The following is a 26,835-nucleotide window of genomic DNA, read 5'->3' as shown; positions in this document are numbered from 1 at the left end:
ATTAATTATTTTTTTTGTTTATTTAATAACAATTAAACCACATCGAATCAGACCCTGAAAAATGAAAGGGTTCTATTCCTGAGCATACTCAAGCGTAAGAGAAAAAAAAAGACTCGATTAGTAAAGTATTTCGGTCGCTATCGTGTTAACAAGGAAAAGGATCCGCACATACAGACACACGGACGTCCAAGACAGAACTTTTTTAAACTGTTTTTTAACTAGTTTAAATAACAAAAATGACATCAAAAATATCATGAACGTTAAAAATAGTGTTTTTTCTTAATATGTGTGTGTATGTATTATCTTACAAGTGCAATGTATGATACATAAAGTGTGCGTCCACACTGAATGCGCGGTGGCGGCGGCCTAGGCGGGCGCGACGAGCGGGCGCTCGCGGTGGCCACACCGACACGCGAGCTCAAGTAGCGGTTCGACGTTTTTCGGGTGTTGCAAACTTTGGACGATTTGCTATTTTTACTGGACAGTCCGATTTTGAGATGAGATCATTATAGAAGTTATACACGAAATAAATAAAACAGAGGAATAACGGGTGAATCTTATATGAAGAATTGAGATTATACCCTACAAAATTACTGTGGTGTATATATAAGTGTTTTAGATTGAATCGCACTTATAAATAAAGAAGTTTCACTTCAACAATTAAGTATTTACCGCTATTTTACGAAAAACAATAAAGGATATAATATAAGAAGTCGAGCGACAAGACCGAACTGGTTTGATACCCCCGCCGTCCGCGCATTGGGTCGCTTGCTGACTAGGCCCGTAGTGTGGCCAGAACGCGCGGATAGGAGAGTTTGAAAACTACGCGCGCTGGCTCGCTCATTACCGTCGCACTAGGCTTCCGCCATAGTCATTTCAATGTGGACGCAAAGGCGCGTTTCATACGTTTGATATTTCGCGCCCGCCGTCGCAACCGCGCTAGGCTCGCAGTGTGGACCTGCACAAAGACATTTTAAGTTTGAAAAATCAGATGTTTTGCGCGAAGTGACAGTAGTACCCACCTCAACGCTTCGCTTATGAGGCGTGCAATAGTTACTAGATTAAAAAATATATCATATATCTATTTTTTTAATATAAATGCTAAAAACGAAATTCAATTCATATCTCAAGAGGGGCTGGTGGAAACTAAATAATGTCTTAAAATGTGGAAGTTTCTTACAGAAGGCTGAATCCCCAGAAGATTTAATGGTTGGACCCTTGTATAAAGTTATTTTAAGCTATGACATGTCATACTACTTATTATATTTGGAGCTGTGGTATTATTTATTTTAGTTTTTATGCGCTTGAGTGAAAAATTTAAACTTTTGTACAGGTTTTATATTTTTTAAATAGTTGCTATCATTATGTTCCTGTAAAAAAATAACTGAAAACGCAGACCTTCATCAAAAATCGAAAAAAATAGAGTTATGAATTCATGCATTTTGTTGTAAAAATATGTAAAAATTATAGTATAAGGTATTTTAGGTTTCATACATTGCATTTTTCATACAAACAACGTAAGACATATTTTTTTTTTGCTATCAGATAAATATTTATTGCTATAGCTAAATATAATACTCTCCCGATCTGAAGGAATTACAAAAAAAAATTACCTAAATGTAATATGGACAATTGGCAAACTGAATGAAAAATTCAAAACACTCACGAATTTTCATATGTTGATATATTTATTATTTATTTGGGAATACGGCATCAGGCATCTCACACAGAGTAGTAGAAAAATAACTCATCTCCGTCGACATATTGACTTTGCACGGGAAATGGACGAATCCTTTGGGGAATTGCACCAATAAATGTTCAACGGTGGATATTTTTTGACGTGTGTATGGAGGAAACTTTCTAAATTAATTTTGGTTAGAAGGTGTTTTTTAATATTTAGGAATATTATATTGAAAAATTGAAGTTCATTCGGAAACCGAATATTTTAGAAAATTATTCTTGGAATATACGTCGCTCTACATATTATGAAGATTAACAATTTTTCAAGGATGTTGTAATATTCGCAACATGTTGTATTTTTGGCACAAAGTTGTTATTTTAAATTTAAAACCTTCTTAAACAAAGAGGCTAATATAATGATAAATAATTTAAAACCTCTCATTATTGACATATTATTATCTAAAACCTATCTTTACTTATATTTAAGTTTAAACCGATCACAATATTTACATGAACAATAACGACATCTAATCTATAAATAGACTCAGATTTTCCTCCTAAATTTAACGTGAATCCCATCTAAATATGATATTCGTAAGGCTCCGCTATCGCAATGCATTGTTTCGGTGGAAATCATCATAAAAGCAATCAGAGTAGCAACAATGGCTCGATACAAGCCCGTTTATTGTGGCTCGTTCACAAGAAATACTACTTTAACCGAAACGCAGATTTCAATAACAGTAGGGTTCATTGAATAGAGTTACCTCATAACATTTTTATTGAACAATAAGAGTTTTTCCGACAGGGGAGCGTAAACGGCCCGATATTGCCTATACTGAACGTTTATTTCATCTCTGATATACGATTAACTCGAATATTTTTGAATATTTAGATGTAGAAGGTTTTAGCTCATACTCGTACTTTAATAAAATTTCAAAATGAATAAGTTAGATGATATATGTACTTATGTAGAGTCGAGATATTTTATAAAGATCGTACTTAATAACATAGTTAGTTATTTTTCTTATTTCGTTAAATGTTTATATAGCCTTCCTACATTTAGGTACAATGCAAACAAACCAGCAAGGTTTGAACATGTAAAAGAATACACAAACACTTTGCAAAACGATTTCGTCTCGCCCCAGCTCGTTCATGTTAAGTCACTTAGAAACTACGATTATTGAGTTTCCATAAACTCATATCTTATTCGATTGTATCAGTATTGTGTTATTGCGAAATATTATTGTGAACATTTTTATTCCATTGATAATGTTAATGTATTTAAATATTCGTAATGTAAACCTAATCATAGACGATTTTAACTTTAAAAGTTAAGACACAAAGAAAACCTCCGTTTGAACGGGGATATTTAATTGGGAATTTGCCCAACCTCTTGCAAACAGATCGTAAGACGTTCAAAAACATCTAAAAACTTTTTAATCGCATCGCTCGCAAACAACCATTTAGGGTTTAATTCAGTTTACAAAGTGTTAACCGTAAAACCTTCTAAAAATGACGTATAAACTTTTATTCGTCTGATTAGGAGTGTCGCGCTATCGCTGCAGGGGGGAGATAAGTCAGTCGGCTTGTAAACTATTTCTATGTCAGCAGAAGTGCGCCGGCAAGTTTATGGTACGCCAGCCATAAAGCTGCTTCAGGTGATAAACCTCGTCTCGCGGTTTGTAAATTCAAGCTGCATTTTAACGAGTACTCTTTTGAATTATTTCACGGCTTTTAAACTTGCATTGCGAGCACCAGATTGCCGGTTGCTTTTACGACTTGCGAGCTCTTAATAAAATTGTGATGTTGCTTAGAATTTTTAAGTTACAACGTGATGAAGTGCTTCTGTTTTAATTCTTTAAAACTTTGTTCGTTTGTAAATGAAGTGGATACCAATCTGCTATATAAAATTTTCCAATAAATAAACTAGAGTTGCATCAATACACTCGTCAACCCCACAGACCGCCTTCACGACTGTATTACGAAATAGATTTTTATGCTTGTTGACTTTGTTTTCGAGTAGTTCATATTTCATTGTGAGCGGAGTACGGAAGGGTCCACGAAAATATAAGTAGTAAGTTTTGTCCTACTTCGCGGAGAAAAAATGAATTGTTCAGCTATAAGGGCATCTTATTGAGACGATGGATATTCTCAGCATTTTATTAAAAGGATTTAGTTAAGGGATGGCATTTTCATTATTTACGTAATGTAATTGGGTAGGCCTGTGGCGTAGTGGATGGACACTTCAGTCTATTTGATGAAAAGTATAGAGCCAATTTTAAAAAATATAGGCATTATTACATCCTATGAAAGTGTACTCTTTACATTGTTTCCTTTTGAGGTTGAAAATTTCCAAACTTAAATCGTAATCATTCCCTCTACACTATAACCTTACAATTCAGTTGAATTATCACTTGAAAATGAAACGCAACCGCACGATTGTTGTCACACGAAACCAAATGACTAAGTAATTTATTGCTCTCATCGCGCTCAGGAAACATATCATGTCACAACTCAAATAAACACTCGACATAAGTGAATAAATGGGTAATTCGACACGACTTCCAATATACATCTTACCCTACTTCATTCCACTTGGAGAAAGTGGGGTAACTTCGGGATCCGATCAATCATCGACGATCGGAGCGATCGCGAACTCTTTCTTACATTTATTTAATGAGTTTGTAATAACTGATTGGCTTGATGAATTAATATAGATGTAACGAAATTGTGCAACGGTAAACTTTTTCGAGTCTACTCCATGTTCAGTTTAGCAATAACAGCGGTGCATGTTTAGGTCTATTATAATTACAATAATTATATTTGAAAATTTTAAACAAAAGTTCAATTTAATCACTAAACCAAATATGTACATTAAAATTGATTGCACATAAAAAGACAAGAGTGAAGAGTCCTAAATCAAAATAAAACGAGATAAAAATTTTGAACGCCTACTCTATGCTTAAAATCTAAAACATAGAAGCTCCTACAAGAAATGATCTACATTTCTTGTAGGAGCTTCTTTTTTCTAAATGTTTAAGTTTACGCTTATCTGCATAATTCTTAACAAAAATAATTATCTTACGATGTTATTTTTTAGTTGTCTAGCTCTTTGTGATTTTGTAATCTATCTTTTCGAGGACTCGTTTATATTAATTACTTCTTGTGTTTAAATAATAAATGTGAAATTAAATAAAAGCTAAGTATTCTTAAAAATCAATGCGAATATAATATTTAGAAAACATCTGCTGCTCAATTTTTTGCAAGTAATTAGTATCTACAAGCGACCATGATAACATATACAGTTTATGCTGTTAACTGACCATAATTACTTTAATATTTTTCATTAAATTTCGTTATCTGACCATAGTTACTTTAATATATTTCATTTTCAGCCATACAACCTTTTTTTTAGTATATATTCAATTTGCATTATACCATACCACCAATGAATACAATTAAAACAATTTTTGTATTTTTGATTCAAATACTTATCCAATATAACAATTGAGGCTTAAATTGTAGGTATTGTTTAGATAATCGAAATTTAATTCGTTACTAACACAAGGCCAAAACAATAAACAAAATTTATAAATTTCGGTTCTCTAAATGCACACATAAGCTTTCAGTCAGACTTAATGTTCCAAGCTTAACCAGACCTGAAATGCGTTGGCCTTAATCCACTTAGAATAACAACAGGGCTAATGTCTACCGCGGAATCTCCCGTTTCTTATTGTCTCGTGCCCCGAGGATTTGTTACCAATTTATTGTTCTGGCTTGTAGCGACTAGCGGCTCAAAAATATTTTATTGTACCGTCTGAACGTCTTGGAAATATTGTGGCTGAAATTAATCCAGTGTCTCTGAGCTTATTACTTTGTTAGACTTATATGCATTGTTAATACCAATTTTACCGTCACTACATACTGTGAAGCTCGATATTAAAATGAATTTTATCCTCCATACAAACTTTCTCATTAGCTTCTTAAATCGGTATGCGGAGGAACTTAGATAACGTTAATTTTGTAAAACAAAGCGTTCGGCATTTTGCGGCATTCCTCACAAAAAGTCCAGTGTGAGCGATCGCTACATCCGACCAACTTCGCCGACTGGTGTTCATTAGAACTTAGACTTGTATGAATTTTCATCAACTTTCCGACGTAATGAACACTAAAAGGAGGCAAGTTTGAGCGCTTCAAATTTTAATACCGGGGCGCCTCTTGCCGCGGACACGCTTACAAATTGGACGCGTGGAATCCGTAACAGAACCGAAAGTTAGAAATTCAATATCCGCTCCGGAGTTCGTTTTAAGCGAACTTTGTATACTGTTTGTCTGGCTTTTGAACTGTCTTCATAATTATCGCCCTCGGATAGCATCGATATTAACTCCATATGACAAACTAATGTTCTGCCGAAGTTTGCAGATAAACACACGCAGATATACGAATGAATAAACGATTTTCGAGAAACGAGTGTTAATCTAGAAGCTTGGATAGAGAACACGAAACGATTTGGAAAATTGAGAGTGAAAATTATAATTCGTTTTTTAATTGTTGTCATCGTAACCAAAATTGTAAAAAAATTAACTTAAATAAAGTCTTTAAATAAGCTATTTTTATCTTAAAATTTCATTTTCTTCTTCTGACTGACTTCGAAGGCACGAAAAATCAAAAGTGTAAATCTTAAAGGCCACTTTTGATTTTTCATTGTGTAGTATTTTTGTAATAAGTATTACTTAGGTATCTTTTTTTCTCTAATCCTCACTTTGAAAGGAATCAATCAAAAGTTCCGTCTTTTAGTTTTCGTTTTTCAGCATATTAATATATATGCTGAAAATTTTTGTGAATAAATTTATACGGACCTCACATTTTAAACTCTCCTGATTTCAGGAATAACTTGGCATAAACTCTACTGTTGAAATGTATGAATGTATGAATTGAAACAATTAATATAATTTAACATAAGTATTTTGTTTGATTTTTCGACACACAAATATTTCATTAAGTTAAACAAACATGTCGAGACTTTTGTTATATCAAGTATATGAAATGAAACGACACACACCCATCGCAATAAGCAACACCTACGCCCGAAAACTTTTTATTTAAATGTGGCATTTATTAATATTTGCGTCGACGTAGTTTAGAGATATAAACTTATTAAAATCATTAATGAAGTAACCAATTAGCCCATATTGTTTCTTTTTTCATACTTTAACTAGGAAGTTTAAAATTACTACTTAAGACTATTCTCTGCTCTACTCCATTGTTATAGTGAATATTCCCATGTCGTTAACGTTCAATATTCCAAATATCATTATATTAACTCCTAACAGCTGTTCAATCAGAAATTTATCAGATAGTTGGTTCTATTTCAAACAAAGGGAGACTTCCGTTTGTTTTAAAAAATTCACCTTTCGCCACCAAATATCGGTCTTCTAGCCAAGCATAGCCCTACTACTCTACTCTACTCTCCTACATCAAAATGCGCAAATCGGGATATGCTCATATTCTTTGAAATGACGTTAAATACATTTCTATGGCGTTAATATTATTTCACCGTATACATAGCATGTGGGACAGTGTATAGCAAGTACCCGCATCGCCTTATCAGCGCGTGAGCCGACTCTCTAATGCGATCGATTCTCTTATCACCACTCAAAACTTTATGAAACTGCTGCCCCCTCTGATTATCTACCGGTGTAACGATTAATAACGTACAATGTACTCAATTTTTGTAGTTTTGTTTCATTTAAGTCGGGTCATTTTTTTTTTGCTTTTATGTGAGATCGTTTTGTAGATGAATATGTTGAGGACAAATATACCTATCTCTACTATTTTAATTTATGGATTTTTCTTTGTTTGTTTTTAATATGGAAATAATACTTAATGAAAAAAGAAATAGCCCGGTTCAAATATTATATTCAAATTTCAATAAATTTAAAGTAGCCTTAATCATCCGAATCTTTTTTTGAACTAAGTACTCCTATTGACTTTAATTTGAAATCGTCATAGGTACCGAAGATTCAATAAAAATATGTATATTTAAAGATACACAAGGAAATAGAAACATTTGATAATTTAATTTGTACTACCTATATATTATAATTTTCGTTATAATTGTTAATTTCAAATTTTATATGTATCCTTACTCTACATTAAAATTTTATACACAATTTTATAAAGAATCTAAATAATTTATTTCAGATCGCTAAGATAAGTAGTATAACAATTTTAAAGTTTCAGTATTTTCCTACTTACATTGTTTCGCCAATATCCTATTAATAACCATTTAAAATAAGTTATAAATGACTTCCCCTATACAAAGAGTGTCAATTTGTAGCGCATTTTTTACACTTATAAAAAACGGTATTGCTTTAATCCGTTTTAGCCATATTTCTATACTTACTTCTTTATATCAAATTAAAAAAAATGTGGTTTGTAGGTAATGTAAAAATTATAGTTAGTACAAATTTAAAACGAATTAAAACCTGATTTAATGTTGTTTAAATAGCTTGAGACGTGAAGGCCATATAAATAAAGAACAGAACAGAGAAACAACATTTTTTACCCTACGCTATATAAAATATTTAATTTGCCGATTTTTGGTACAATTTTTGCAGCGTACCTAATATCTTTTTATAAAACAGATAAAACCTAACCAAAAACCTACAACTCATTCAATAAAAATTCTATTAAGTTCCTACCACAAAAGATAAATTAGAATAATTTAAACCTTCTTTTTCCTCAATAAAATGAAATTTTCAGCGAGGAAAGCGAGAAAATTAATACAATAAGTCTCTCTAGAGTAATTAGTACAGAACGTCGGTATCAGCAGTGTTTATTAACTCTTAATAAAATTGTGGAGAGAAGCAGGCGGCGACTGTACCCGACGCCCGTAAAGCCTTGCAACCTGTTGCCGTCGGCACCGCCTTCCGCCCATTCCTACAAGTACTTACCGGTTTCGACGAATTTCCCACTTTTCCGCCTCACTCCGCTGAACTCTGCTGAAACTTACAAATAATTCTTACCTCGAAACCGGGAAGCTCGCATCTTTGACAGCAACTTTTTTAACACAAAAAAGAATTACAGCAAAACAATGATAAAATTATTTTATTCTTCATCAGATTATTTAGTAAAATAAACTCAAAATACAAAATCACACAAAATAAACGCTACGAAAAAACCAAATGCGAATGGAAAGAAACGAACGAAGAGTAAATGTATTTTAGCGCGTGCGGCGGCAGAGTTATCGCGGGTAGAGTGTTACTGTTGGGAGAGGGAAGTCGGGGAAGCCGGCTGCCGCCGCCGCGGCTGACTACAGAATGGTAGCGGGCTGAACGGCCACGGGCCCCACCCCTAACGCAGGCGCGCTCGGCACCCACCACCGCGCATGACCGACATCCTACCCGGAGTGGAAAAGTGACTCCTACATCGTAGATATACTAATATGTACTAAATAAATATTGCATTATATAACAATCGCTCATAATTTTTACACCGTTAGTTATTGTACCTCCTTTTTATGCCGTTCGTTACTAAACTCCTAACATTTTCTCTTCGTACACTCGTTTCTATTCACATTCTGCTGAAGTTACGCAATGCGAAATCACTATTTTATTAGATTGCGCCGCGTTGTTTTTCGCTAACCACTGTGTTATAGAGCTCTCTGATTCCAGTAAAATAGCCGTTACGTAAAGAGGCGTCGTACCCTTTCGGTAGTGATTGAAACTTGGACATTATGGTATTATCGGATTCCGGGAAAACTCGCATCTCAAAAGAGTAGGCAATCCCGTGTTTATTGTATGCGTAATCAACGCTGTGGCCACACCACGGTTTCCCATTCATCTCGTAAATACTCATATTGGAAAACCATTGAAGACTGCCAGACCTCTGATTAACTTTTGCAGCAATTTCACCCGCTTTAGTTTGAACATGACTTGCGGGTGAGCTGCTTATACTTGCAAATGGGTACAATATTGAATGGCCATCGCGCCTAATTGACAAATAGGCTTTTAAATTTGGTTTGTACTTTGCGATGATACTGCTAATGAACATTGTTTCATTTTCTGATGCTGGTCCAGGGCCAGGATATTCAGAAGAAAATATATTGTCGGTGGACCGGCAACTGCTCCAAGAGTCGACAAAATTTCTACTGATATCCACCCCGAAAGTAAGGGCTTCTTGTAATGGAAACATATTCTTATTCCAAGGTTCTCGTTTCTGAAAGATAATAATAAGCTTAATTTTTTTATTAGTGCGTGTTATATAAAGAACAGGCAAATAACTTTAATATGAGACTTAATTTTTTTATTACTCTGTGTTATATAAAGTACAGGTAAATAAATGATCCAAAAATTTATGAAAAATTAGTGCAAAAAAACTTGATTCTCACAGATAAAGATAGCACACGAAAAATTTGTCTTAATAACATACACATCTAACATATTCCTGTCCATCTGGATTAGTACTGGGCAGGATGACCCAGGTCACCTTCTCCAACATGTCCTCGTATTCTTCACAAGCAACTAGCTGTTCTATGACGTATAGAGCCAACATAACAGACTGGGAGCCGGCTCTTTGTCCTGCGTCTATCATAATTATGGGCTTTGTTTCTGGCGAATTTACCTCGTTTGTACTATTCAATACAACCTATGGAGGGTTATTTTATATTATATTGATAATCCTATAAAACTTACTACAAATTTACTTAGAGCATATTATTATAGTTTACTTTTTTTAATTTAAAAGGTAGTGAGGAAAATATTCTTACCTCATAAAGTATTCTACTTTCATACGTTAAAGCGTCACTGCGTACATCAATAACATCACCACAAAACTGTTTAAGAGCTTTTAAGAAAATAGTCACCTAAAGAAAGAAAGTTAAGGTTATAATAGTGCACAATTTACTCAAAATTAAGTAGCACACATCCTTTGGTAAAGACACTAAAGAGTACATATGTATTAAATCTATACAAATCTTTACTGCCTCGGCACTGAAGAAAAAAATTGAAATTCGAGCCTTCCAACCACTATAAAACTACTTATTATCAAAAAAGAACTTTGCACCAAGATTCTCACCGTACTTGGTCCTATAGCTACGTTTTCAACACATGCATCTTCTTCTACATCAAGCAATTTGTCCAGCATTTCCGCATAGCATGAGCGTAATGACTTGCACCTAATATAATTCAAGTAATTTTCATGTTTCTTTCTTTTTTAATTTGCTTATTTGTCTCTAACTTTTTTGAACGTGTACTTACCCGCACTGAGCTGCTTTTATTAGATAAATATTTCCTACAATAGAGAAACATTTATTAAAATGCGGATAAAACAATGCCATTAAGCTTAAGATAATAGAAGTAGACCTGTCAAGATAATAATTACTAAAACATTTTTCATGCTATTTGCTTTTGTTCTCATTTCAGTAAATGTAAGTGTAACTTTTACTGCCTGTAGAATATTATTGCGTATTGAATAAACGACCAGTAATAAAATACATGTGGAATATCAATAAAACAACAATAAAGTTTTTCGATTTTTCTTTTTATTTAGTTTAGCATATAGAGTCAATGGGCTGGGCCGGATATTCTCTTTTTATGCCTGGTTGGCGCGAATTCATTCTTTATTTGTGTGGCGAAGACCTTGAAACCTTCATAATACTGAGGGAAAACTGTATGCAGGAGTCGTTCTGGGAATAAGAACTCATAACCATCTGTTAGTTCCATGGTATATGAATATGGGACACCGATAGCTCCAAACGCGAAGTCATCACTACCACCTGCAGCAGGATACCATTTACCAGCGCTCATGACCCTGAAAGGTTGTCCACCAGCATTTTCCACAGCATTCGAGACCATTCGTGCTAGAGAATCTAACTTCTGCCATTCCTTAGGCAGGAAATCTCCGGTGTATCCCCAAGGATACACAAGATATTGTCCATAGCTGTGCAAGGACACGTATAGCTTTATCCTTTTCCCGTATTCCATCATAACGTTACGGACCATTTGCGTCTCTGGCTCGGAAAAGGGTTTGGGTCCGGCGTATGTTTCCTGGTCGCAAGGGTTCTTAGAGACCCCGCTGACCGCCCACTTGTAACCATAGTTGCGGTTGCCATCGACACCGAAACAGCCGTACACGGTGTTTTTGGAACGCGTTTTTCTCCAGAGACGATTCTGGAAAAAATATTTCCGCTAAGTAACCATTTTGTATAGATACGAGATTTTATCCTTATTTTTACCTTACCTTATTTTTTTCAACTTCAATGCGGCAGTAAAATGGCCATATTTTTTATCCAAATAATCTCCTATTCTTTAATTTCTATTAAGTGTATGTCGCAGCCAACTAGTCTTATCAGCCATTGAATCAAAAGCCTGAATATCATGCAGGGAGTTCATTAAGCACCACTGCTTAATAACAAGCCTAGGCACTTAATGAAATAGCTATTTTACTATCATCCCAACACATACTTTCCCGTACTCACCACTTTATTAGCGCGAGTATACTCATAGCCATCAGGGTTGACCACGGGCAGTATGTACCAGTCGACGCCCGCGAGGTCCCGCCGCGCGTCCGGGTCGTTGACCAGCCGGTGCACGAGGTACATCGCCATCGCGGGCGCCACCCACTCACGGGCGTGGATACCTGAAGTATTTGTAGGGAAAATCAAGTATTTTTGGCAAATTTCCAAGAATTTAAAACAATTTCTTTTTTATGTAGACCATTAGTCGTTTAGTCCGTTTTGAACACAGTTCAAAAAGGACGAGGTTTGTATATTTTTTAACGCTAGAGTTTAGGTATACCCATCGCAGTTGAAATCCATTACTTATCTGTTTATTTTTTAATGTTAAGGTTAAGGATATACTGAATAAATAAATAATATCTTAGACAATAGAAGGATATAATTAAGTAGATAGGATCTAAACAATTTACTGACATTTTTATATATATTTTATTATTGTTAGTAACTAATTAATAGAAAAAGGAATTAATTCAGTAGTATCATACTAATATTATAAATGCGAAAGTTTGTGAGGATGTGTATGTGAGTGTTTGTTACTCTTTCACGCCATTACTACTGAACCGATTAAAATGAAATTAACTACACATATAGAGGGTAGCTTGGATAGGTTTTATCCCGGAAATCCCACGGGAACGGGAACTATGCGGGTTTTTCTTTGAAAACGCGGGCGAAGCCGCGGGCGGATAGCTAGTTATGATATAATTTATTAGAATTATAATAAAATATTGAATTACCAGCATCAATGAAAATAATGGGATTGCCTGCTTTCGGATTTGAGGAAATTTTGACGAGTCTCACTCTCCGCCTTTGGTAGCTCTCTCCCAGTGTTTGTATGCTTATTAATTCTGGGTGTCGTTTTGTTAACATATCTAAATGTTCTTGCATCTGAGAAAAAATGAATAAAATATAGGTATATGGAAAAAGAAGGGACTATGCCTTAGATATTAAGGAACTATACTATAGTAAGGACTTACAAACCCTAATCACTTTTCGACATTATACCTAGGTATATTTTACGAGCTAAGTAATAAATAGAGGCATTTTTATAATAACCGTGCATAGAGTACAAGTATGAACATAGAATTTCTATGTGCGTAGTTTCAAATGATAAAGTTAACCTAGCTTACTTGGTCTATGATACATATTACTTATAGTTGGTATAATCTAAATACATAATCTTTTTATTTTATCAACAGACATATCTACTAACTACAATGATTTAGGCGTACTCGTGTACGTAATGAATTTTTTGCCATTATCACAAAGGAGTAATTTTAAAATTGGATAAGCGTGACAACAAATTCAATAGGCTTATTGAATTCATTTAAGAATGAAGACCGTTACTGAGAAGTATAATAATAACTTACAGCGGCATATGAGTGATATTCAAATACATCGAAGCCTCGCAAGATTCTTCTCCTTGGAGTTCTTTCTGCTGGGTCGAATGTCCTGAAATACAATAGTTTCATTAACACTTATAATACAAAACTAATTAAAATATAAAATACTAGCTTTCCGCCCGCGGCTTCGCCCGCGTTTTCAAAGAAAAACCCGGTCCCGTAGGATTTCCGGGATAAAACCTATCCTATGTCCTTTCTCGGGTATCAAAATATCTATATACCAAATTTCATGCAAATTGGTTCAGTAGTTAAGGCGTGATTGAGTAACAGACAGACAGACAGAGTTACTTTCGCATTTATAATATTAGTATGGATTATTCATTCATGTAAGAATATTTCGATATCCAATGAATTAGGAAGTATTTAAAAATGATTGTAAGTATGTAATAATTTTTGTGTATTCATTTTCTATCAAGAAGACAAAAGATATGCATAGTCACCACATTCTTTCTTTGTATTCATCTCTACCTCTATTTCTAATATTTAAAATATACATACCTGCCGTAATTTTCCTTTACGTCAAATGTTATACCATTTTCATGGGCTATATCTCGTATAAATGCCAACTGATTTGGAGGCACTAAAATATCAGTGGTATCATTGAAGCTCCTACTTTTTTTGAGAATTTCTATGCCCTCTATACTCTTCTCTAAGTTATTTAATATGTCAATTTCTTTACTGGCTGTAGGGTATAGTCGTAAGAGTAAGTAACTGTAAGGGAAAATGATTATTATTGTATATGTAGTAGATACCTAAATATATTTTTATATTTGAAATTATGTTTCTTAAATATTGTATAATTTTCCGTTTAGAGAACTTAAGATTCATGGGACAATCATAAAAGCAAAAAAACTTAAAACTTACTCGTCGTATTTGTTATTTTCATTGCCGTCGGCTTGCCAGCATAATAAATAAATACCTAAAACAAATAACACACATTTTCATTTCACACATATTACGAGCTATCATTGATATTTTTCTGTTGGACCACATTATACATTTCGATCATTTTTCGCTTTTTAAATTCTCATAGTATTAAATAATCGATGGCGGAATTAAATGCGGATGGTCTATACAGTACCTAGACAGCTTTTAAAAAACGTCTCCCGAACCAATTGTGAGCGGGGAAAATTACTTAGAAATTGTCTATTTAAATAGAAAGAGCCACGCAACCATTAAGAAAGGCTACAGAATGCTTGACTTAAACTCCTCCTCCAAGGGCAGATTATTTCCGTGGAACAATTCTTTAATTTGTGGTGACATTTATCGTGTTTCCTTGGCATCGAGTAATTGATCTCGGCTCACAACGGCCAGATCTCCTATCTGGCTTCATGTACCAATTTTGTAGCAATTGATATCATTAGAGTCGCTCTTTGATCGCAACTTGAATGCTCAATAATTTGATTTTAATAAAGTTGGAATTTTTCGATTGAAATTAGCTGCAGCAGGCGAGGAAGCCCAGCCGGTTATGCTTTGATGAGATATTACGATGTTGGCTTATTTGATTGCGTTCGGAATTGTATTTACGGCAATAAATTTATATTAGAGTCTTAATTATCTGTAGCATTTGAGCTTCTTCTAATTCTCTGTAATTAAATCGCGAACTTTAGTGTATAAATGAGTACAAATTTGTTTCTATATCTTTGTTCATTTGACTGGCTAAAACTTTGATTTTTTTTCACGATTGTGTAATTTCACATAAACTTAGAATCGGAGTTAGTACCTCCATACCTCATGCCTCTACTTGTTCTTCTCTGATTGTTTTGGTCTTACACGCAAAGCCGCCTTTTGATTTAAGAAACGTGGAAATTTAAAGACAATAGAAGAATCATGGGCACGTGTACTTGAACTTCCTTGTATTAGGAGCTGGCACATATTTCAGCGATCGCTTTATGTTCACAACACGGTAACGTGGCTGTGCCTTATCACTCTTGCAGCATTAAATTGTGCTCTTGTTTTTTTTTTTTTTTTAATTCTTAAATTATGATTTTGTAAATAAAATATTTAGCTTTAAGTTTATGTTTGCACGAGTACGTTATCAGCTTGTTATCTGTACTTGCGGGCAGCGGAGCGTCATAAGACGCATTGGATACAATGCGATTTGCGATACCATGTGCAAGACGTAAAAAATGCATGTTTCTTTATTTTTTAATGCAATTACGTTTTCTTTCCTGAATATTCTTAACCCCTTACCGCATACAAAGCCATATATGGACGACGAAGTTCATGAATTTTTTATAGGCTAACTATAAACAATATCTAAAAAAACTACCTTACATCTTAAACAGCATTTCATCGAGAATTGGAATGTAATTAATTTATACAGTGTAAATATTATCCATCAGATATATTATAGATTTAGTCTAGCGCGTGCCACAGTTTGGGTGCGCGGAAAAAACCGTGATTCTCAAATTAAGATTTCAATATCAAAAAGGTGAGTAAAGCCATGAAAAAAAATATTACTTCATTCTTTAGTCTTTCTAAAATAAGGTAAAACATTTGGTTTGGTTGTTGTTTTGCTTTAATCATGTTTTTTTTGTACTTTTCCAAATCTGTCATATTTGGCTTCGTATGCATTCCGTCTGATTCCGTCCAAAATATATTATGTCATATGTGGCTTGGTATGCATTCAAGGATACTTTCACTGATTGTTCCAGTGTCGATCCTGGACACTTTTTTCTCACAGACTCATGCTATATGCCACTGTATGATTTTTAATTAGCCGTTTCATAGCAAATGCGAAAGTCAGGGAAAGCTCTTATTACCAAAAGACATGGTCGTCTCTCAAAACTTAGGAACATCGGCATCTCTGGAGTCTCCTCAGTATTCCTGACTCGCCAATTGCCGCAAAAAAGCTACGAAAAACTCCTGCAAGACATCTAGATTTTCACTTTGATTCTGTACGATCTGATGGGATTAGTCATTACCCAATTTGGAAGAAGAAGACCCGTCAGCTATGCCTATATTGTTCCAATTTCGTTCCTTCACGTTATGTGAAAAATATAACGTGTTTTTTATGTTATAATGACAAACGTAATTGTTTTAAACAATTTCACGAAGTATAAGTTGGCTGTGATTCTGGGTGTTATTTAGGTATCCATATAAAGTACTAACATTTTGCCCGCGGCCTCGCCCGCTTTTTCAAAGAAAACCCCGCATAGTTCCCGTTCCCGTGGGATTTCCGGGATGAAACCTATCCTATGTGTTAGTCCAAGTTACCCTCTATATTATGTGTGCTAAATTTCATTGAAGTCGGTTCAGTAGTATTTGCGTGAAAGAGTAACAAACAAACACATACACATACATCCACCCTCACAAACTTTCGCATTTATAATATTAGTAGGATAGGATTTATGTAAAATATATGTAGTATATCAGTTGACTTAGCATTCAGGAAACAAGCCTAAGTTTCGTTTGGGGCTTAGCAACCATGTGTGTGAAATTAGTCCGGAATATATTTTTATTTTATTAATTAGTTACTTTTTTCTAATTGCATACGAAGCCATATATGACAGAAAAAATACAACATACACTGCATACGAGTCCATATATGGCGCCGTTTCATATTTTCTATAATATAAGTAAATAATTTTTTTTCTCAATTTGATCTCATAATGTAATTTCATCTCCTTAATAATTCATGCAATAAGGGGTTAATACCTTTCTGAACTTTTCGTCATGGAAATTGTAATACTAGGCTTTTTGAAAATCGTACTTTACTTACTTACTTAAAATGTATCTAGCTATTCCATTATGTTTATAAGTTGTGAAATACATTATTATGTTGCAGATTTATTCGTTGTAGAGCCTGTAGAAGGAACTAAAATACATTTCCTTTTTGGATTATTTCATACAATATAATTAGTACATATTATTTAGAATCGCAAAGAATAAGACATTTATGTTGCACTTTGAAATTTATAAAATAGTGTTCATACAAACATTGCACGCAGTTAAATATAATTGGGTGTACGAAGTTTTCTGCACGATTGATTGAGTTACGCTCATGCAAATCACAATAATTAACATGAACACAATCATTTTCAGGAAATATTTTTTACAATTTCCTTTATGTTCCGGCCGTTTAAAATAGTCGCAACATTATTCTTTTCAATAATCTGGATCAAGTCACTACTTAGTTTATTCTTATCATAAAATGTTATAAATCGTTTATTTGTACGGCTGTAAATATATTTCATAAATATAGCACCACAAACTAAATAACTAACTCAGGTTCTATTTCTATCATATTAACATTAGATTAAATTCGATTTACCTAAAGATTAGGTTTTACAATACCAAGCCCGATTCAATCTTCTAGAATAGATAGATATAGAGATATTTTGAATATTCAATTTCAATATGTAATTTAGTTTGTGCAACTACGAGTACATTTAGGACGTAGGACGCAGTGATAGGTATTCACAAAATATGCATAACGGACTGTAGTCGGAGTCGCAATAACATGCAGCTCAATCTCGCTGGAAGAAATTTCATAAAGTGAAAATCGTATCTGGAACTTGTTCGAATGGAAAATTAAAAGGTGAAGCCGGATATCTGAAATACATTTGCATTGCTATGAATATCGTATTTGGTGATATAACAATGGACTTGCTCGATATCTTCTGTTGAGATTGCGTTATTGAGTCGGGATACGAGTTTATTTGTTTGTAAGTAATATTTGTCAATACTTAAGTATATTGTGTTTGAATTCAATTTTGAATTTAGCAGAAAATATACGAAATTTTGTTATAGGAAAAAGAAGCTATCGTGCTATGTTGAAAATATATTTATATGCAACGGTTTGCAAAAAATCGGACATAGGTTTTGAAAGTACTGAAAAAAAAATATCAAAACATATATTTTTTTACACCTAATTTATATGAGATATATTTTGAAAATCTTATGATCCCTTCCATAGTAAAAAGAAATTTCAAATTCACAAAGAAAGTAAATAAGGCTTAAATGTAGGCTTTAATATATTTGATTCGCACGTGATCAGCGAAACCAGTGCGGCCAGTGATAGCGAGTGGTTCCGATTTCACGACCATTTCTATATTATATAGGTTTATGTTAAACATGTCCGCATCATCTTGAATTAAAAATTAGGCCATTGTTAAAAAATTCTGCAAAATCTCACGCTTATGATTGCCTTATTGCTTTGTTAATTAAAAATTAATTGCAAAAAAAAATTAATCGAAACTTACCAAATATGAAAAGTATCCCTCGTGCCATTTTGAGATTATTAAACTTCACGAGCACTATATTTTGTTATTAATTTAAATTATTATAGAGTATAGACTATTAAATTTTCCATTTAGAGCGCTCCGTGCGCTCTCACCACCGTTTGGGCGCGAACTGCGTCCTGCGCATACGCAGCGCGGATTAATCGGAGAAAGATTTAGGCCTGATACACAATGGGCTTAGGAGAGCTGACACAATGAACCTTGTTTAGAAAGCTCTCTGTAAAAGCTTAAGAGAAGAGCTTCTATTTCATATGATGGTGTTAAATAAAATGCAGCTATTTTTAAGAAAGTTATCGTTGAATTTTGTAGGATAATGTTTATTTTGTGAAAATAGTATGACTTGTACAGAGACAATATTATTTTCCGTAGGAAATTGTTGTGACTAATACTTTTTATATCGTGATCATTAAGCAACTATGCGCAGCTAATATAAATTATTTCGTCTTTAAAATACGTTTAAGTAAATAGTGTTTAAGTAAATAGGTAGAGAAAAAGAAATAACTTAAATGCTAAATGCATGCCTTGAAAAATATTAAACACATGTAAATAAGTATGTGTAAAATTATAAGATATTAATAAAAATAAGTTAAAAAGATGTTAGTCGTGAAGTTGCATCGCGATCGTCAAGCAAACATAAACATGGGGAAGAGGGTAAAGGACTCGGACCTTTTTTTTGTTCCAAATGAATATCAGAAGAATTAAAAATGTATATTTAATTAATATTTGAACTTACTGCTCCTTTGTGTTAGATATTATTTCCCTCATGTCTAAGATTTTCCTTTTGAGGAAAATTACAATTTTATCACCATTCTTAATACTGTTTAAAAATGCACTTTAAATTACAAAAACAAATGAAACCTTTTATATAAGGAGGCTAAGATCATTAAGGGCTGATTTTTCAATCCTTGGTTAAAATTTATCCGTCCAATAAAGTATTACACGAACATTTTAAAATGTCACCTGTAAACTGTCATAGACGGACAATTAGAATACATTTTTGAAATAGTAGTTTCATACGTTATTCGATGAATAAGTTTTAACCAAGGATTTAAAAATCAGCCCTAAATGTTGCGGTAACTACTTGGTAAGTTTGATATCGAAAATGCACAAGACCTAGTAAAACCACCATGCAATAAGGGACACGTATACACATAGAATACAAATATTCTTAAAGTGCCTTCACTTGATTAAAACCATACAAATCTATAAGTAGATGGTGCATGACTCTCGCCGGCTTACAATACAGTACTTCTAAAACTCCTATGAGAACTGGGACAAACTGCTAATCAGATGTAGAGCAACGAACGTTGTTTATTCTCATAACTATTCTATAAGCGAGGCATTAATCACCGAAGAACCTGAATGCTTGGTAATGATCGCATCTTTTAGAAAATAATGAATTGAACTGACGCAGCCACCCACACCTGTAATGTTACTTGACTCAAATTGTTAATGGCTTTAAGTTCCGTAGGTATTAACATTTATATAATTACGTACAAGAATTTATACTGTAAAATTACTTTATTAAGTTAGCCCACACACACGCAGAATCTTTTCGGTTAGATTAACTACGTGTAAATGTGTTGATAAAGAAAAATAATAAAATGCAATACATACTTGTTCTAATGCAAATCAATTAGAAGGATCCTAATGACACAATGTTTAGGATATAATATGTGTAATACAGATACAAGGTACACAAAAATATTCCTAAAAGTTATACAGTTCTGATTTCTATACAAGATAAAAAGGTAAATATATTTCAAAGGGATCTCTAATAACGGCGCCTTATTGTTAGGTCTCCGAGAGAGGGCAGGTCCCGCTACATCCTTACATTTTAAAATTAAATTAACTCCGAAGAAACCAGTTCCAACAACCTTTATGATATCGATGCGGGTCAGAAACCTGATGTTGATGCAGAAAGCATTTGAATTGCTGCGTATAATGTCTTATATATACTTATAATATACTGTTTGCAATTACTTTATGCCATTTCCATATACTTTTTCCTTGTACTAATTACGTACTAATCTTGCTATCCATATACCGTTACCAAATGCAATGTATTATACTGATGCATCAAAGTTAAAACAAACACTGCTCTTAATGGAATCACCTCAGGTAATATATCCTTAAGTGTAACCCAGATCCTCACGTGATATGTTTGAGAATGACGAAATATTATTTAGAGACCTCACAACGTTTACTTTCTTCATTTCTCTTAACTTTGTTTATATGCACAACCAGTCGCTGACAACAATAAATCTGACACACTTCTAGGACGTTCAAAATGTCATATATAATATACATTGATACTCACATACGATTTGCACTAGAACTCTATATATAAAAACCAGTATTGGATAACAATCAGCAGTAGTTTGCCGAGTTGAAACGGTGACTCAAACAAATAGAGAAAGTGCCATAATATTCGCCAAATGTGAATGCTTTTGTTTTCATCTCTACGACGTAACGCAAAACAAATATATTTCAAAACATAATTATAAAAGTTTTTTTCTCTATATTTATTTATTTAGACGTAAAAGCCCACTCAAATAATGAACATCTTTCATATTTTAAGCTCCTTACAGAATCAAACGATATTATTCAAATCCGCAAAGCGAATCATCAATAATTAAAATCGTACAAGTGACAGAGAATATAGAGTTCAATAATATTTAACGAAAATAAAAGAACTGCTCCCACTGAGTCATCGTTTGATCGCTGGCAATTGCTGTCTCCAATTAAGTATCCTACATTCAATTCACATTTTATTGGCTTCGATACATTCGTATTACACTTGATTGAATTTCTCAGTTATATCAACCAATTACACAAATTTAATTAATTAACTTGCCTCTTTTTACGTTTGTAATCAGAAAAATAAGTATTTCTCTTTGGAACGTATAAAAATGTTTGATTAAATCTTCTCTTGAAGTCGTATTACTTTACAGGGCCCGAAATCAATTCAAATACTTATTGGATGGAAAACAAGTGAGTGGGTGATCAACCCAAAAATCTCTACATAAAAAGGTATTTTATATAGAAGCATTAGGTATTATATGAAGGTATTCGGGATTTTTTTTAGCTTATATAGCTTTACGTGAATAATTATTTTATTATAATAAAGATCCTAATCTGCTAAACCTATGAATGTTAAACTTTATTTCACGCAAAAACAGCTGATTGAGTCTGCTTGAAATTTGGGACGGTGTAGATTGTGGTCTAGATACCATATCACCTATGTATATCACGCGAGTGGAGCCGTACTATCAAGTTAGTGCGAAATAAAAACAAATTTACCGTTAGATAACTATGATAACGCGCAAATGCGTTACGGTAAACTGGAGGTTACTAGAATGCATATGAACTATGTATCTATAGGTACTATTTCTAATTCGATTTCTTAGTTATTTCGTGTACATAGATGTATTAAGATTCCATATACAAAAATGAAAAAAAGCATAATATAATACGACAAATTTCGGAAACTTAAAACGTTGCTTTTGGATTTCTGTAAATTTAAATATACAGGTATAATCAAAATACCTGTTACAGAAAACAGTTTATTTCTTATCATTTTCACTGGTATGTGAATACTTCCATATACTCTTGAATATGACATCTATGACTCGACTCCATACTTCGTTGAGAGATGAAAGGCTGTATGTTTCATCTGTGTCCATATAATAATCGTCGTATATTTGCATCACTAGCTCTAAAGCGTATGGGATACCATATACCTGGATAAAAATATTTTCATTGGTTAATAATGTAATTATAACCGTATAATATTTAACATATTACATAGTTTTCAGATAAACGGTTCAGAGATAAATGTTATTTCGTGACCGAATATACAAATGAATGAATATTGGTCAAATGCAGGTTGGCAGAACCAACTTGTTCTCGACATGTTGATTTTCACACGATGTTTTCCTTCACCGTTCGAGCATTGGTGATTTGGAGTTTGGACAGTGTTCAGATAATTTAAAAAAAAAATATATTTCTTGTCCCCTCGACTAGTATCGAACCACCGATTTAACTCTGAGGTCCTAACCACTGAAACACTCTGCTCAGTGCTCACACATGCATAAATAACGCATACCTATTATCAAACTAATTACCGTGGAAGCGTAATCGACACTTGTCCCAAACACCTTCCCGTACCAACTATGCAACGTGTCCACTGTAACTGACAGTGTTTGAAAGCTCGCGTTCCGCATGGCTTCGTCTATTTCACCTCGCAAATCTATGTATTTGTCATCATCTGTCTGTACTTCGGTATAGCCTTTGGGATAGAGGACAGCTTCACCCTGAATATATTTATGTTTTACTAGAAATTTACCCGCTGCTAATTTAAATGTTACTTGATGAGTCTTTTTCAAGAAGCTTTTAATTTTTTTAGATATAACTAGGCCAAACAGACAAACAATCAGTTTTGAGGAGGAATGGTGAATTTTTTAGTTATCAGTGATCAAAATGTTGTTATTGAAGGCGAAGAAGCTAAAGACACTGTTAGCAATATAATTGATATTTTTGCCTCTTTAGTTTTATTATATTCTAATTTCTAACCATTTTAGTCTCTATAGATGATTGTTTTAAAATATTAAGATTTACGTAAATATACCATGTATGATGTGATATCTTTTGCATAATAAACGCATGCGTTTACATCAGAATGACGTACTGGACAAAAGCCTTATTATATCAATCAGGTAACTAGTAGAAAACTACAATTCAATCTTCTTCTTCTTATATATAAAAATGAATCGCAAAATGTGTTGGTAAGCGCATAACTCGAGAACGGCTGAACCGATTTCGATAATTCTTTTTTTATTATATTCCTTGAAGTACGAGGATGGTTTTTATGTAGAGAAAACGTAAATATGTACCACGGGCGAAGCCGGGGCGGACCGCTAGTACTGTATAATAAACAATACAAACAGAGAAATACAAACTTTATAGCTTTTAGCATTATACGATCCAGCGTGCACGTTGATATAGGCGATGATTTTGTGACTATATTTATGAAGGACATCTCTAATAGCTTTGGATTCTGCTTCTGTAAAGGGAGCAGTTCCAGGGTACTGTTGGCTACAGGACGAGATGGTGTTAGAAGCGTTCCAGGCAACGTTGAAATTGCGATCTACATTCACTCCTGGACAAGCACTTTGGGGTGACATGTTTTTGGTCCATAGTTGATCCTAAAGATTGATTAATGGTTACGATTTTGATTGTCTAATATTAATCTTAACACAAAAAAATAGTGTAGGCATAATATTATAATCTAAATTATAAAAAATAACTACGAAATACCTATATCACTGCGATACGTGAAGACGGTAGATAATAATATAGGTTACGATTATTTGCATTATACCAACTTATAGATGAAAACTACTAACATTATTGCTATCATTATAAAATAAAATAAAACACATACACGTAGAGCGGTATCAAAACCATCTGGATTAGCCAGGGGAATGACATATATATCGAAGTATTCCATGTGTTTCAGATAATACGATAGCAGTTTAAAAAACTCCGAGTCCACTGACAAACACTGTATATGTGATATCCCCATAACATTTAATCCGTGAACAATAAATATTATTTTCTTTTGCGGAGGTTCGTCTGCAAATTTATCATCTTCCGCACGGAAATGTCTAGAGTAATCTGGATGCTCAGCTATTTTCATCATTACTATATCATTGTATTCAACTGTGCGTCCTATTACTTCAATGGTTACGTTGGCGTTTGGAAATCTTGATGCGACTCGTAATAATTGTTCTTTTATCTGTTAAATAATTATTGAATATAATTATCGTATTGTTACTATTTTTGAGAAACGCAAGGTTATATTATAATTTTATGAGTATTAAGACGTACTAAAATATTAGTCTCTTACAAAATTATTTAGGTAAGTAATTAATTGTTTCATCAGAACACAAAATGCCTACGGTTTCTGGAGGGTATGTAAAACATTTGACACTTGCACCTTGTCAATACATTATAATAATTAATTTAAAAGTAAAGTACAATGATCGATGTTACTTACCGCATAAGGACTTAATTTGCCAGTAAAATCTTCATCGCTCAATGGCGTGTAAGGGCTGAAGAAATATGTTAATTAATAAGTTTGCCTACTAGATAGGTTTATCAAAATAGTAAATATAAATACCTTGTTGTTTCCTCTAATTCTTGGTACATCATATGCGTCATCCGTGTTGATCTGAAATATTTTAATAAAAACCAGGCTAAGCAACGGTAAATCTACCTATCTATTAAAGTAATCAAAACTTCGATTATTATTAATAACAAATTTGCTGTTAATGACAATCAGTAAAAGTTTAGATGGAGGATTTGAGCCAGTTTCACCGATAGATATATTTACATAACACCATTTGGAAAAATATTTTATTACATAAATAATTGTCATATATATTATATTATTATACTTATTATATTAACAGAAAAACTTAACAGAGACTTACAAGTCCTGAGAAACCATTATTTAATTAATTATTATTAATCTTTTGTTTCCAAGAGATTTTTTTTCTATAAAATGTTCTTATTAGTTTTTAAATAACCGAGAAGATATAAATAGATGAATATGAACCCGACGACGTACATAATTACCTACAATATAACCTAAATTAAACTCTCCGCCAGATATTATGTAAAAATTGAAAACAAAAGTCGATACGTACGCTTTCCTTGCTCTCATATGTGGGGCCACTTTAGGCCATGAAACATTAAACACTGACCACCGCGGGGCCTTGGATTGTTCCCTCTGAGCGGTGTGCGAATGAGGCTCCGATACATTATTTTTTTCAACTCTGTTATAAAATAAACGAGAAATTCAGTATTTTTCAACAATAGTTTCTTTCATAACATTTGTACAAAGCAAATTTTTTTAAAGATACAAAGACAATAGAACAAAATTCGCGCCGTTCTTCTTTTCTTTTTTCGAATTTCAAACAGCTGTATGGCCAGTGACATCATGACATTTTTCCCATTTTTCGTACACAACACGTAGATAATATAAAATCTTTTTCTTCACCATCCATATCCTAATTAAAAAAGGTAGATACTGTGGGTAGATATCTATTCAAATAAAATAAGTGACAATTAAAAACATGTAAATACCTGACCTTTTCATATTTTTATTTTGGATAAAAATTTTCCTGACGGTTTTTACATTGTTGTTGGAGCGACGCTTATTCATCTTTGAAGATTCAAGTCTTGAATCTTTCCTAAAATCAAATAGAAATTCAGGTTTTATTAATGAAAAATTCTATCGTAACGCGTTTACTATTACGTACCAAAAATCTAATTCTTCAAACCGGTTTACTGAAATAATGATTAAAGATAAAATAAAAAAAAATATGTTTAATAAATGGACAGCGACGGTAATATTATTTTTTATAAAAAAAAATACTAAATAACATTAAATTAGGCGTATCTACCATTCTTTACTTCACTCCTTACATTGCATGTAATAAAAAATAACACAATAATGCCAACAAGAGTATACACCGACATATTTGTTTTTCTATAAATCAATAATACAATACTTTTATGGCCGAAATAAATTTATCGTAAAACAATATTGCACGCCTCATAAGCGAAGCGTTGAGGTGGGTACTACTGTCACTTCGCGCAAAACATCTGATTTTTCAAACTTAAAATGTCTTTATGTATCATACATTGCACTTGTAAGATAATACATACACACACATATTAAGAAAAAACACTATTTTTAACGTTCATGATATTTTTGATGTCATTTTTGTTATTTAAACTAGTTAAAAAACAGTTTAAAAAAGTTCTGTCTTGGACGTCCGTGTGTCTGTATGTGCGGATCCTTTTTCTTGTTAACACGATAGCGACCGAAATACTTTACTAATCGAGTCTTTTTTTTTCTCTTACGCTTGAGTATGCTCAGGAATAGAACCCTTTCATTTTTCAGGGTCTGATTCGATGT

The 26,835-nt window shown here is 33.3% G+C and overlaps 3 protein-coding genes across 3 annotated transcripts; all 3 read right to left on the bottom strand.

Annotated features, from left to right (window-relative positions):
• Positions 1 to 8,391: 8,391 nt before the first annotated feature.
• LOC149481610 (zinc carboxypeptidase A 1-like) lies at positions 8,392 to 11,070 on the bottom strand. Its single transcript, XM_089704661.1, has 5 exons — positions 10,941 to 11,070; positions 10,759 to 10,858; positions 10,451 to 10,546; positions 10,114 to 10,329; positions 8,392 to 9,900 (listed from the first exon to the last, which is right to left on the bottom strand). The coding sequence occupies exons 1-5, from the start codon at positions 11,018 to 11,020 to the stop codon at positions 9,298 to 9,300; spliced, it is 1,095 nt and encodes a 364-aa protein (XP_089560787.1). The 5' UTR covers positions 11,021 to 11,070; the 3' UTR covers positions 8,392 to 9,297.
• Positions 11,071 to 11,202: 132 nt separating this feature from the next.
• LOC149481609 (carboxypeptidase B-like) lies at positions 11,203 to 18,974 on the bottom strand. Its single transcript, XM_089704660.1, has 7 exons — positions 18,807 to 18,974; positions 14,464 to 14,518; positions 14,098 to 14,310; positions 13,567 to 13,648; positions 12,934 to 13,084; positions 12,161 to 12,321; positions 11,203 to 11,852 (listed from the first exon to the last, which is right to left on the bottom strand). Exons 1-7 carry the CDS (start codon positions 18,832 to 18,834, stop codon positions 11,247 to 11,249), a joined length of 1,296 nt encoding a protein of 431 aa, XP_089560786.1. The 5' UTR covers positions 18,835 to 18,974; the 3' UTR covers positions 11,203 to 11,246.
• A 3,437-nt stretch (positions 18,975 to 22,411) lies between these two features.
• On the bottom strand, positions 22,412 to 26,456 carry LOC149481608 (uncharacterized). The gene is made up of 8 exons (XM_089705301.1): positions 26,003 to 26,456; positions 25,559 to 25,687; positions 25,030 to 25,080; positions 24,907 to 24,961; positions 24,292 to 24,645; positions 23,807 to 24,052; positions 22,973 to 23,161; positions 22,412 to 22,588 (listed from the first exon to the last, which is right to left on the bottom strand). Exons 1-8 carry the CDS (start codon positions 26,074 to 26,076, stop codon positions 22,412 to 22,414), a joined length of 1,275 nt encoding a protein of 424 aa, XP_089561427.1. The 5' UTR covers positions 26,077 to 26,456.
• Between the last annotated feature and the right edge of the window lie 379 nt (positions 26,457 to 26,835).

The sequence above is a fragment of the Colias philodice genome, chromosome 16 (genome assembly GCF_061535455.1).
Source record: "Colias philodice isolate Cphi_HAF_F1 chromosome 16, ilColPhil1 Martin Lab GWU primary, whole genome shotgun sequence".
Lineage (NCBI taxonomy): Eukaryota > Metazoa > Arthropoda > Insecta > Lepidoptera > Pieridae > Colias > Colias philodice.
This window is presented reverse-complemented; position numbering and strand designations above follow the sequence as displayed.